Raw genomic sequence first — 14,308 nt, forward strand, 5'->3', positions numbered from 1 at the left:
GATGTTTAGAGAAAAAAATGTTAAAATTATTTTTATTGTTTTAGAAACCTAAAATTATTTCTTTTTATATTTACTTTTAATTATATTAATTAAAAATTCTATTATTTTAATATTTAGTATTTTTTTTATATAAGTATTAATGTATTCTTAAAAAATAAATTGAATATTATAGTAAAGAAGAAATATAAAATATATGAAATTATAAAAAATGAAATAAAAATATAATAAATTGTTTTAATAATAATATAATATAAAATTAATGAATGAGACATGATAACATATTATACTATATGAATTATAATAGATCTAAATTTATAGTATTAATTTTATTTTGTTTTTTGATCTATTAGTCATTTAATGATATAAAAATACACGTCTAATGTTGTTTTCAACAATACACGCGTGTTTTAGTCTTGAGCACGTGATAGTCGACGGTCCCGGAGTGCACCATATAACAATCCTAAAATATCGATTTTTTCTTTCACTCCGTCCAAATCCAACTATCTTTGAATGATTCGACAATCTCTGTACTATTCATACTTCCCTATTATGCATCAGTGGGGAGTTCAGGTCACGCAATGGTCGCAACATAACGCTCCCATAATTTGAATGTATATGCATGCGACTTTCCTTCCCGTCAAAGGCATCCTTCTCTTTCATTTCATTTGTTACTTCCAAGTGACGCAGCCATGCGCGTGTGTTCCATAATTTGCAAACCATCTTTTCTACTGTACACTACAATTATTCTTTCTTTCTTCCTCCAAAACCGTAAGCCTAAATCATTACTCTTCATTCTGTTTCATACTCTAGTCTCGGATGTGTCTTCCTTATCCATCCCAAGGTATCTCCCTATTTCTATTTCTTTTCTAATTTTCAAATTCTTGGAAAAAGAAAATACATGAAGGACATATTTAATGTAATAAATTAAAAAACAAGAAATTACTAGTATAATACACCAACATATAAAAGGAATGCTCGTCATTTATCTATTTTTAGATTTTAATATCGATTTGCATTATTTCCTTTTTCTCTATTTAAAAATTAATCTGAGGAGGGTGATTATGTTTTCCAAACCAAATTCTCACTGTGTAGTTGAATGATCTAATTGCCAATGGCACATAAATCCAGCCCTCTTATTAATTAAATTTAGTTGTACAGTAGAAAAATATGATAAAATACTAACAACACTATAACTATAAATTTTATTACCTACAAACTATAAGTAAATGCACTAACAGAATTATAACTAAATGTTACAACTAAAATCATAGCACCATTATAACTACAGAACTTATAAGAGAACTGGATTTCTCGCGAGTGATGAGACAGTTTGGTAAATAACTGCAACATTTATCTGCTGCAAGCTTTTTACTTAAGCGCTTGGTAATTGATTTAACAACAGTGCGAACCAAGTTACAATAACACAAAACCAAATAAATCAGATTACGCTTGGCTTATAAGGTTTTTATTTATGAAATTTGATTTAGCAATTGAAGGTTCAGATTTGACAAGTCTAAAAATTATATTAACTAACTTAATAGTAATTTAATTTGTTTTATATATATGAAACTCAATCTACTGCTTGTTTTTAAAAAATTACCAATTAATAATTTATGATTTCTAATTAAGATAAATTTTAAGAAAAAATAAACTATTATAATATAAATTATAGCTTAACCTGTTTAAATTACAATAGAGTATGTAAATTGTAAATGGATTGATTCCAATCGTGATACTTGGTGTAACGAGTTTGTATGTCAACCAGTCCCATGACCTGCGTTAAGCAATGTTATAAATAGATGAATCTATTTATAAATATACTAGTCGTCTATATATATATATATATATATATATATATGCATTCCATCAATATTAGTATTATTTTAATTATAAAAAAATTGATAAATAAATTTAACAAATTTTTTAATATTTTAAAAATAATAGTAAATAAAATATTTTAAATATCTCTTTTAATTTTTAATATCATAAAATTTTATTTCTGTATTAATATAAAAATTATTTTAAAATTATTTATTAATTAATTCTAATATTATATAAATAATATTATTAATATAATCGACATTACTATTTATAATTATTATATAATTAAAAATAATTTATTAATAAACATAGTATTAAAAATATAATTTAAAATATTATATTTTAAAATTAGAATTATTATCTAATTAGAAAATTAATTTTATTAATTAATATAATATTAAAATATAATTAATATACTATTTATTAAAATTAAAATTATTATTTAATTAGAAATGTAACTTATTAATCAATAAATCAATATAAAAATTATAAAATACATAAATTTAAATTTTATGTTAAAGATAAATACACATATTAATATAAAAAACTTATGTAAAAAAAATATAAAAAATTAAATTTCAAAAATTAAATTTAATAACTATTAGTTAAAATCACTCTAAAATAGAAATTATGTATTCTCTTATCCTATTGGTAATATATTTAAAAATATACATTAAATTAAAAAAATATAAAAATATAACCCTAAAGCTTTAAAATGTAATCATTGTCATTCTAATTATAGTAAAACTTTAAATATTATATTATCTTTCATTACAACATCTCTAATACATTATTTATATATATTAAATTCTTTATTTTAAATAATCATTTTATAAAATAAAGTTTTACTGTATCATTTATCTTTAAATAAAAAATAAAAAATTAGTGTTAAACTTTATTTTTTATTTCAACTTAATAAATAATTATAAATTTTTATATACTTTATTAATTATTAATTATACATTTTCTCATTGATTGATATAAAAAAGAAAGAAAAATAAAATAACAATTTAATTATAAAGAAATCCATTAGACTTAAATAAAAAATTTACTCCTTATATTTAATTATTTTTTAAAATATTATTTATTATAGAAATGATATTTTTAAAATAAAGAGCATCGATGAAAATACTCTTAAATAAAAGATCTTATTCTATATATTCAAATATTTTTTTAAAATTTTATTTCTTACAAAATTATATATATATATATATATATATTTTAATAAAGAGCACTGATAGGTTCTGTTTCAGTTTTTGGAAGGGGTTATGAATAGTGCCATAGCATTCACTATGTCACGCCTATGCGACGTAACCGAGAGAATTTCACCAAATCTAAAAGCTGAATATATTTGTATGTGTATGATTAAGATACTTAAATTAAAAGTCGTCATCATCTTTTTAACATATTCAGTTAGTTTACATTTTCAAATAAATCCCAATCATAGCAATGAAAGACTGATGATTTGGTAAACATCGGTGAAGCCAAAACAATGGAATTAATGACCTCTTTATATTTTTGGCAGTTCATAATCATGAAAGACTTCTGCAGCAGAGAATAGTTTGAAAAATGAGTCCAAAAAACATACAACTAAAAGTCCATTCCCAAACTTTGAAGCTAAACATTTCCTGGTTCACATGAAGCTCTCTTACAACATGTGAGCAAGTGCACGGGGGCATATTTAGCTCCTCAGTAAGGCCTGCGGCCACTGTTTTCTTGTGAACCCACCTATCCTCTCTCTGCCAACCACTGTCTCTGCAACAGTTTATAAACAACTTTTTATTTCTTTTCTTGTTTTCTCTGTATCTTTAAGCCCGTTTGGATTGATGTAGGAGGAATAATGGCATTTCTAACCAGCACTGCCTTCTGTTTCTTGGTTTTCCTCATTCCCATTTACCCTTTCTTTGCTGTTGCTTATGGTACTCTCTTCTCTTCTCTTCTCTTCCTCTGCCTTTTCCTTTTTGTTTATGTGTTTTAACTTGACAGGTTTTTGGATGTAACTTTATGCAGATGGGCCTTTATTGTATGACTACACTGCTTATTCCGAGGTAAATTTGTGTTACAATGAAAATAGTATTGACAGCTAAAAGAGTTAAAAGGGTTTTTGTGAGCTTATTTTTGTGTTGGCAGTGCAAAGCAGTACCAGAGGAACCACTTTATAATGGAGGGATTATCAAAGACCAACCTCCAAATCTGAAGCCCACTAGCATTATTAACGATTCTTCAACTGCATTTACTCCAGCTCTGATCCTCAATAATCTCACTCAAGGGATTTATTGCTTTTCCAGTTGAGTCTCTATTGTTCTTCCTGCTTAATTATTTAGGCTTACTGATTAATATTCAACTAGAATAAACAATACGTTCTTCTTCTGTACCTTATAACCATATGGCTATTTCAGTATTTCTAATTCAACCCATGATGGATGGATCAATCATTCTTTTATAATAATAATTATTATTATAACAACTGCTCTTGTCGAATTTGATTATGATTTGGCATGGTTGCAAAACAGTATGGGTGAGAATACAAGGTGCAGAATCGGGTCTCGTAACCGCGAGCTTAACAACAGATAATGAGAGAAACAACTGCGTAGGGACTGTCTTTGCTAATACTGAATGCTGGTCATTCCTTAAGGGTGGATTCATTCTTGATGCACCTTCCAATTTATCAATACTCTATTTTAAGGTAATGATTCGTACTTTACATTACATGAAGGATTCAGAGACCTGCTTTTGTTCTTAATCTTATGATGCTATGCAGAATTCAGCAGATAGTAATATCAATATTGCAATAGCTAGCGCTTCTTTGCAACCATTTACTGATCACCAGTGGAGAACAAATCAGCAATATATAGTTAACTCGGTATATACCAGTAATTCTTTTTCATAAAAGATATGCAATTAGCATGATTATATCGAGTTAGCTTCTAAAGAAGTTACATTCCAGGTAAGGAAGCGGGCTGTGACAATTCACGTGTCAGATAATCATGGAGATAAATTGGAAGGTGCAGCCATTACCATAGAACAAATCTCTAAAGATTTCCCACTTGGTTCATCAATTTCAAGTAAAATTCTTGGAAATTTGCCCTATCAGGTAAGTTCTGTCTGTAATGATATACTACTAGGCATTATTAAAATTTAGAATGATAAATGAAGTACACATGCCTCGTGTTCTAGTTTCAGACAATTCGGATACTTGATTTTCTCAGAAGGTTTCTTTAGTAACTCGCAAATGATTTAGAATTGTCTCTGTGTTCCTGCACTTAAGTGTTCCCAATAAACTTTGATTTAATGGTACTAGACTCGTCTTCAGGACTAAGATGTTATAAATTCAAACCCCAATCGAAATATAACTGATAAAAAAGAGGTGCTTAGATACCAATATATAACATAATGCTAAACTAAAATAGTTCTTCTGATTGATACAGAATTGGTTTGTAGAACGATTCAATGCAGCAGTCTTCGAAAACGAGCTCAAGTGGTATGCCACAGAACCTGAACAAGGGAAGGTAAATTATACCATACCAGACAAAATGTTAGAACTCCTTCGAGCAAACCAAATAACTGGTAGAGGACACAACATATTCTGGGAAGATCCAAAGTACACACCAAAATGGGTTCAAAATCTTTCAGGTGATGCACTAAAATCAGCAGTCAATTCGAGGATTCAAAGCCTAATGAGCAAATACAAAGAGGAATTCATACATTGGGATGTCAGCAATGAAATGTTGCACTTTGATTTCTACGAGCAAAGGCTCGGTCCTGATGCCACATTACATTTCTATGAGACAGCACATCAAGCAGACCCTTTAGCTACCTTGTTTATGAATGAATTTAATGTTGTGGAAACTTGTAGTGACGTGAATTCAACTGTGGATACATACATTTCAAGGTTAAGGGAGCTTGAAGGTGGAGGAGTATTCATGGATGGAATTGGACTGGAGAGTCACTTTTCAGTGCCAAATCTTCCTCTAATGAGAGGTATCTTAGACAAATTGGCTACTCTTGGACTCCCCATTTGGCTAACTGAAGTTGACATTAGCAAGAATTTCGATCACAAATCTCAGGCACGGCTATAAATTCTGAACTTATTCTCTCATAATTATTCCTGTTCAAATTAATACTTCCACTTCAAATAATATTTACTAATTCTAGTTAATCTTCTCGTCTATAAAAATCCAAATCCTAAAATCCATAAAAATGGTAAATTTTGTGCTTTGCAGGGTATTTATTTGGAACAAGTATTAAGAGAAGGCTTTTCACATCCTGCAGTGAATGGGATAATGCTGTGGACTGCACTACATTCAGATGGGTGTTACCAAATGTGCCTTACTGACAATAATTTCCAAAACCTACCAGCAGGAGATGTGGTTGACAATCTACTCAAAGAATGGAAAACTGGAAACATAAATGGATACACTGATGAACATGGCTCGTTTAGCTTCTCTGGCTTCTTAGGTGAATACAGAATAAGTGTTCAATTTGGTAACGCAGCTTCTAATTCAACCTTCTCACTCTCTCGAAGTCTTGAAACTAAGCATTTTAACATTCAATTGTAACCCACGAATATACCTTGCTTGTTACTTGACGATAGGGAAACCAACCACTTATAATAGTTGTTGAGTCACTATTTATTGCAATTTAATAGCAATTTCTACGTGGATTCTGACCAAATAAACTATTTTATTAATATATAAATTTTCTCAGTCACTTTATATAATGACATTAGGATTTTATTTTGATGGCTGAGGGGTTAATACTGTTGAGTTGGGCTTGGTTTCTATTATTACAAGTGGAACCTGACTAAAAATGAAAAATAAATTAAACCATGCATGCCGATTCAAATGAAAAATTAAAACACTTCTATCGCACATTGAAATAATGAAACATAAATGACATATTACATGATAAAGTATTTAATTAGCGGGACCATGTTAACATGCAAGAATTTATATTAGAAAATAAAATAAAATCAATAGAGTGGGCTGACTTCTTTATATCTTTCATCTTTAAATTTATCACTTCCCATATCTTTTTCCTCATTCATTTCTCGTTATACCATGAAAAAAAGAGACACCATATACTATAAATAATAGTAAAAAATGATAATTAGAAAAAGACAAAAAATTAAACATGGTCATATTTTTTTATTAGTGTTAAGAATAATAATAATAATTTATTTTAATTTCTTATATTAATCCAGAACACAACAAATTCACAATAATAATAAGTTTTGACCCGAATTTTTCAAAAAACATTTACACAAAATTATTTATTGATTAAAATGGATGAGCGAAAAGAGAAAATTACTTCTTTAGAAATTTTTATTATTATTTACCCTCGTATTCTCATATTGTACCATGGTTATAATTATTTTTATTATAGATAATAATATAAAAATTAAGTTTATAAATAAAATTTAATAGAATTTTTAATATTTTATAATTTATAGATTTACCTGTTAATGGCCAGTGATTGGTCAGGTACCAGCGCGGCGCCGTCCTATGGGATTTCATCTTTGAATTGAAGTTGGTTTGGGAGATGAAGAGTTGCTGGCATCGGTGAGAAGGATCATTAGGAAGAGAAATGTGTCACAAATATAATTTTTTTATAATTAAAACACACATAACACCACCTTATTTTTTTCTGCATCATTACTATACTTGTGTGCTAGAATTGATGATGCACCGTGTTTGACTGATTTAAAACAAAACAAAACAGAAAAAAGATTTAATTCTTTTTGGTTTTTATCTTAATTTGGAGATTGATGGTTGGTAAAGATTTATTTTCTTTTTTCTTTTTTCCTTTGTTCTTTTCAATTTTTCTCTTTTTACAGCTGAAGAGATTCTTTTAGTTGTTACAATCTTGATGCTACATCTGATGCTTGTTTCAATTTTAGAATTGACGGTTTGGATTTAAGGTTCAAGAAACTGAAAAAATGATGATTCGATTGTAGCACTTGAAAGTTGAAACCCTTGATTTGAAAAATGTCAGCAGGTCACATAGTAATCAAGAGAACGTACAGGAAGTAAACTGTTTTAGACAGAAATAGTTTAACAGAAATGGTACATATTTCTCTCTAACATTTGGTGTATAAAGAGAACCGATTCTTTAATTCTTTTTAAGCATAAATAAATTCTTAAATAGTAAAAAAATTGAAATTGAAATCCTTTTATATCCGTACTTTAAACAGAGTTAAATTATGCTAACAGCTACTGCCTACTGATGTGTACTATTAATGAGTCTTACTAATTGAATATTAATAACTTATTTTATTATTTACAAAAATCTTGCCTTTCTTCGTCGTTATCATTGCCACTCTTTCTATCTCCTCCTGTTAACGTTGTTATAGAAATTGTTTTAAGTGAAAGATTACAGGAACAAAAGCTGCAATCCTGCTCTCAGTTGAGGTCACAATAAGAACTTCTATGAACAATGAAATATTCAGAAGTAACCAAGGATGAGTAAACTAGTACTCTTACCAATATTTTCTTTTTCAGGGAAAAGGAAAAATCCTTAAGAGAGTCTCGTCTATGTTGCTGAAGTAGGAGAGGACATTTGCAACCAAGTGAATCAAGATTTTAAGCACAAACAAGACGAGAAATCTCATTACCATTCACTCAATAATTTAATAGTTGGCTCTATGCATAACCACAAAAAACCTAAAACTTGACCACCAATTGTGACTTTAAACAGATAAACATATCAATAAGAAACAAGAGCAAATTCTTGGCCATTGAAAATTAAGCCGATTAGACAAACAACAAAGGGATGAAGCGTTCATTGTGGATGGTAGTTGCTTATTGATACATCAGTTACAGTTATTGTGGAATCCATCAATTTCTACGTTATCTAGACTTAAAAGGTAGTTTAATTTCTTGTGCAAGGGGATGGTTTCTTAAAAATATTTTCGGACGAACACCGAGGGTTTTGTTTTAGTTAGGTTTCTTTGTCTGGTTTCAAAATTGATGTTAGAGTGACATGCTCTAAGCTAACTATAGCTCTATAAACATTTTGAGCAAAAGAGTCCCTGAATGGTCACGCTAGTAGAGATTGCCACTACCGTCGCCTTCTTTTCCCTTTATTTTGCTACAAAAAATTTAATTTTTATTATTTTCAGTGTTCATTTACGACTAAAATAATTTAAGAAGTAACATATTTTTTGTATTAAAAGAATCTTCAATAATGCTCTTCATTTTAAGAAAAATTATATGAGGTATGCTAAGATTTATAAGTCCAACCATGTATTTTAAAAGTGAATTAGTACCCTATTGGCGTTTGTTTATGTTAATTGTTAAATGGCAAATGATTTAAATGACTAAAAAAAATCTAATTTAATTCTTAAACTTTTTATCAAGTATCAAATTCGTCTAAAATTAAACTTTTATTAAATTAATATTTACATTAATATTTTTAGAATAATCTAAATATCAAACTCATCCAGAATAATGTAATTTTATTTTTAGTATAATATTTTTAATTCTAATTTCTTAACATAATTTTTTTAAAGATAAAAAAATAAATTCTTAACATGATTTAACTTTTGGGCAATAATAGATCATGTAAAACTTGTGATTCAAGCATACTAAGTAATCAAATGGATATTAATAAAATTACTTTGAAATTCTAATTGACATATAATACATTAGAACACATTTTTATTCAAATTTAATTACTTGAAAACACTGGTAATAATCAAATTGGACAATTTGAGCATACAAAGATATCATACGTGAAATCCAACTTTGAATTTATAATGAGCATAAAAAAATAGAGAATAAGCAATTTTTTAATCCTCCAAAATAATTAAATACTTTATTTTATTCTTCATCATAATTATCAAATTCTAATATATAAATTCAACTTATATTTGTTAAATCAAATTAGAGAATCATAACACTTATCAAAGTATTAAGACGTGAATAAGAATTTAGGTTATTCAAATTCAGAAAATTTCTAAATGTTACGCATTGATAAAATTTGTAATATAAAAAATACTGAGTTATCAATTATAAAATGTTAATTTCTTAAAAGATAAGATTAAATTATTCTAAGAGAAAAATAATTTTTTACTAAAATCTAATAATAACTTAATTTTGAATGAGTTTAATACTTGATAATAAATTTAAAGATTAAATTGAACTTTCTTTTAGTCAATTGAGCCTTTTGACAAGTTTACTAATAGAAAAAATAGACAGAAGGGGATAACAATTAATGGAAACAAAAGTTATAAGAGTATTAATTCACTTTTAAAAATGTAGGATTGGACTTATAAATTTGAAAAACTCCCGGGGGGAGGGGGTGTAATAGTAAGTTTTTCTTATTTTAAAAAGCATAATTTCTATAATAAAGGACATTTAAAAATAATATTCAAATATAAAAAATAAAATATTTTATTTAATTTCAATAAACTCTTTATATTTTATTCTTTATCTTGCTTTTATTTTCATAAATATTAATTGTTTAATTTTTCTTTCCTTTCTTTTTAACTTTTATATTAAAAAAAACAAGATATATAAATATCAATTAGATTAAACGAATAGAAATCTATATTGCATTTATTAAATATAGAGTAGAGAGTAAAGTTTGACTTTATATGTAGAGTGCCAATTTGACTATCTACTTTATATTTAAAGAATAAAGAGTGTATTGAAATATCATTTTATAATATGATTCTTTAGAATAAAAAATTTGATATATATAAAAAGTGAATTGGAAATACTCTAACCTATTGGAGCTAAACTAGTCAAATAAATAATATTAAGCCAAGATTCAAAGCAGTTTGTTGTCTACACTTAGATGCATAATGCAGATATGTTTATATCATCCAAATAAATAGAGATTATATTACTAGCCAATTACAAAAAGGTAAAAAAGAAAAAAGAACATATGTTGCTCCTTATTTTAAAAATTATAATTTCTGCAGTAAAGAGTATTTTAGAAAACATTTACACATAAAAAATAAAATATTTTATTTAAAGTTAATGTATTTTTCATATTTATTTTTATTTCCATTAGTCGCTAATCAATTTAATTTCTCTTTTTTTTTTTCTAAATATTTATAAATAGAAAAATAAAAATAATAATAAATTTATAGTACATTTATTAAATATAAAGTAGAAATTAAAATTTAACCATCTCTACTTTATATTTAGAAAATAAAAAACATATTTTCTATTATTTTATTATGATTTAAAAATAAAAAATTTGATATATATATATAAAAGAAATACATTAGAACAAGCATAAAGTATAAATGAAGCCAGGGAGCACTCAGCACGCTAGAGAATTAAATCAGATTACTAATTTAAGTAAAATCAGAGTGATCTCACTCATAACTGTAATTAAGAAGATGATAAGTTAAAAGGACAGAGATTCTAATGCTGATATTTTTAAATAATGGACCAAATGACCAAAGCATGAAGTAAAGCTAAGCCAGCCAACACCGCCTTTCAAAAGCATGGCAAATGTTGGCGGAGGAACCCACAACTTGACCATACTCCAAACACAATTATGTCATTTTCTCTTCTTTCTTTTTTAATACAAAACCTAATAAGATTTTCAGATGGACAAATCTCTTTTTATATTCTACCCACACCCAACCAAAAGAGACAAACGCATTCCGTATTAGCCTCCCAAAAATTATAAACCCGAAAAACAAATGAGAACTGTATACATCACTATTTTACAATTAAGAAACAACAATGCAAACCAAAATCAAGATAGAAGGAACCAATTCTTGATTTGTTCGCTTTTCGAGTCCACAATAGGTTAAAAAACAAGAAAAAGAACCAAGAATCCTCAAAATTAATATTGAAACATAAACACATCTTAGGTATGTAACAGAGAGAATTTAAGAAGACAGCATCCTGGAAGTGGGTGGTTTTACAATCTGGAATGGAGAATCTGTGTCAGCTTTCCCTAACAAAGGCAAAATCCCAAGCGAGCACCCTACAAAGAGGCTACAAATCTGGAAAATAATTCACATTAAACAGCCGAAGCCCACGAAGCAAAGGAAAACGAGAGAGAGAGATCACTTAGCGCTACAAGTACACAGAGAATACAATGAGAAATATGGTTGTAGCATATGCCATAAGTGCAGATTGCAGTGCCGTAGGAGAAGCTATCCTGTTGGAGTCTCCCATAGCCAAACCGGCTAACCATGATCCATCTGCTAGCATGGTTTCTCCAGAACCACCGGATCCAGATACTGACCCAGAGTTATAACCTGAACCTGAATAGTCTAGCCCAGATCCTGATCCTGACCCTTCTACTGGTGTTGTTGTTGTTGATGATGCTGTCCCGGGCGTTGAATAGCTTGAAGATTTCTGACTGTGCACACCCATGCCAACAGAATATTAATATTAATCACTTTCTTTAACAGAAATACTTATTATTGATCAGAAGCTTCGGTATAAAATAAACACTAGCATTCGTAGCTACCAACAACCTGAATAAATCCCCCAATACTTAATTAAGTAAATAAATTAACAATCAAAAGCAAAAATAAACTAATCATACAAAAGGGAATCTTTGGCCTTGCCAGTTTGCCATCTTCCCCAGCTCTCCCACAAAGAGAGAATGAAAATAAACATATTAAAACAAAAGTTAAGCATTTCCAATTCCATTATCAACACACCTACAACTTTATTATCAGGCCACTTGATAAATCAAAACTCAAAAAGCCCACAAAAGTATTATCATCAGCTATTCCAGCAAGTCACATGTCATATAAAGTCCTTTATTTAAGACTAAATACCTCCATCAGAGACAGAAACAAGAGCAAATCCCTCCTGTCCAGGCTAGTTTCAAGAATTAAAAAAGAAAAAACGCAGACAGATCCTCACCCAGATAAAAACATGTACAGCATTTGATCATGTTCAGACAATAACAAAATGGCCAAAGCATATATTCTAAAGCAAAGAGTAAGTCTTAAGCTTAAGCTTTACACTAAATGTAGTAACTAAAAAACAAGTCTTAATCAAACAAAAGAAAGAAAAAAGAGTACGATTGTGTTTATTATTTACCTTGGGGAAGAAGGGCAAAACGTCACCGTATAATCAGCACCAGTGCAAGTAAATGTGCTAGTAGCGTCATCATAGGCATAACTATACGATCTAGGACAAGCAGACTTGAACATCTCCGAATAAACAGAGGGTTTACATGTAGCAGGTGTGTTGAACGCGCCACTACAACAATACTCTGGACTTCCAAACGCCTCACACGCGCTTTTGCACGCGTCACCACCACCAACTTTTAGCTCAGCCGGACATTGTCGGTTCAGATCCGCGGAACAACCTGTGGAAGCACACATACCCGACCCGCCACTCCCTTCGACAAGCATGGGTAAATTATACCCATCTACTAGGCTAACGTCATAGAAGTCCTGTCCACCTGACCCGAGTGTGAACTCAGCGAGAGTAGCTGGTGGAGCTGCACCGAGACCGTTGCATTCAACGAGACCCGAGCCACAGTCGCCGGTAAGACAGGATCCGGATCCGGAATCGTCGAAGGCGCAGCCGGTACGGGCCCAGAAGCGACCGGACCAGCCGGTTGGGGCTTGGAAAGAACGGGAAGTGTCTTTTGGAAGCTCGAACCCAGTGGTATCGAGTCTAGGACTGCCTGCATTAGCCAGAATACCGGGCCAGACAGTGTACTCACATCTGTTGACAAATGTGAATGTAGCAGCAAATGCACCTACATTTGGTCATACCAAAAACATGTGAGATTAACTAGTAGAGTAAAGCTGAAACTTTGATATATGTAAAAGAGTGCATTTTTATAATATTTTACCTTTACAAGCGAGAAGTAGAAGAAGAAGATGGCTGAGAAAATAAGAGAAGCGAGCCATCTTAGGTCAGTTTTTTCAGGTTATTTTTTCTTCTTTTCTTAATTTCTTTAAGAGAATGAGCTCTGATTAGTGGTCTTGAGGTTATGGGTTAGATAGTGGAAATGTTTATGACAATAATGGTGGTAGCGCTGGTGGTGGTAATGGGGAAAGGGGGGAGAATGCAGGGCCTGATGCCCTGAAAGGTGGCACAGCAGTGGTGAGCACTGAGTAAGTGAGAAATGATGAGTGAAGAAGTGAGATTATTTGGTGTTAATTCAATGACCCAAAAGCCGACAAAAGGGTTTCCGGGCAGGAGCAGGAAGAGAGAGAGAAGACAGTGAATGAGCTGGACAGAACTCCCCCAATCCAAACAAGCTTTCGGATTAAAGATAATACTAGTTCTTCTCTCTCTCTCTACTCTCTACCCTGGTCCTCTCTGTCTCTTATGTCACATTATGTACTACTATTTCTTTAGGCAAAATTAATATTTGGGCCTGTGAACTTTGATGATTTTTATATCTTCAGCCCTAAATTTGATTTTGATTCAGTTTGTTATTTTCAAGTCTTCTCTCAACAGCTAATTTGCGCATATTTTGCATTGCCCGTGAACATTACACATTATCATCTTTTAAAATGTATTTAATATAAAATTAATTA

General features: G+C 29.8%; 2 protein-coding genes across 2 annotated transcripts; one reads left to right on the plus strand and one right to left on the minus strand.

Moving 5' to 3' along the window:
• Positions 1–3,371: 3,371 nt before the first annotated feature.
• Positions 3,372–6,480, plus strand: LOC8266431 (endo-1,4-beta-xylanase 4). The gene is made up of 8 exons (XM_002534107.3): positions 3,372–3,740; positions 3,832–3,869; positions 3,952–4,108; positions 4,335–4,507; positions 4,583–4,684; positions 4,769–4,915; positions 5,250–5,888; positions 6,045–6,480. The coding sequence occupies exons 1-8, from the start codon at positions 3,662–3,664 to the stop codon at positions 6,378–6,380; spliced, it is 1,671 nt and encodes a 556-aa protein (XP_002534153.2). The 5' UTR covers positions 3,372–3,661; the 3' UTR covers positions 6,381–6,480.
• Positions 6,481–11,609: 5,129 nt separating this feature from the next.
• On the minus strand, positions 11,610–14,092 carry LOC8266430 (thaumatin-like protein 1). Its single transcript, XM_002534108.4, has 3 exons — positions 13,615–14,092; positions 12,849–13,518; positions 11,610–12,153 (listed from the first exon to the last, which is right to left on the minus strand). The coding sequence occupies exons 1-3, from the start codon at positions 13,670–13,672 to the stop codon at positions 11,865–11,867; spliced, it is 1,017 nt and encodes a 338-aa protein (XP_002534154.1). The 5' UTR covers positions 13,673–14,092; the 3' UTR covers positions 11,610–11,864.
• Positions 14,093–14,308: the final 216 nt, after the last annotated feature.

The sequence above is a fragment of the Ricinus communis genome, chromosome 8, assembly GCF_019578655.1.
Source record: "Ricinus communis isolate WT05 ecotype wild-type chromosome 8, ASM1957865v1, whole genome shotgun sequence".
NCBI lineage: Eukaryota > Viridiplantae > Streptophyta > Magnoliopsida > Malpighiales > Euphorbiaceae > Ricinus > Ricinus communis.

Excerpts from the sequence above, each read along its gene's own strand:
- LOC8266431 (XM_002534107.3), top strand. The coding sequence starts at position 3,662 with ATGGCATTTCTAACCAGCACTGCCTTCTGTTTCTTGGTTTTCCTCATT. Across the intron at positions 3,870-3,951 it reads ACTACACTGCTTATTCCGAG|TGCAAAGCAGTACCAGAGGA; the intron begins GTAAATTTGTGT and ends TTGTGTTGGCAG. Across the intron at positions 4,916-5,249 it reads TTGGAAATTTGCCCTATCAG|AATTGGTTTGTAGAACGATT; the intron begins GTAAGTTCTGTC and ends TGATTGATACAG.
- LOC8266430 (XM_002534108.4), bottom strand. The coding sequence starts at position 13,672 with ATGGCTCGCTTCTCTTATTTTCTCAGCCATCTTCTTCTTCTACTTCTC. Across the intron at positions 13,519-13,614 it reads TCTACTTCTCGCTTGTAAAG|GTGCATTTGCTGCTACATTC; the intron begins GTAAAATATTAT and ends GACCAAATGTAG. Across the intron at positions 12,154-12,848 it reads TTTTGCCCTTCTTCCCCAAG|TCAGAAATCTTCAAGCTATT; the intron begins GTAAATAATAAA and ends GGGTGTGCACAG.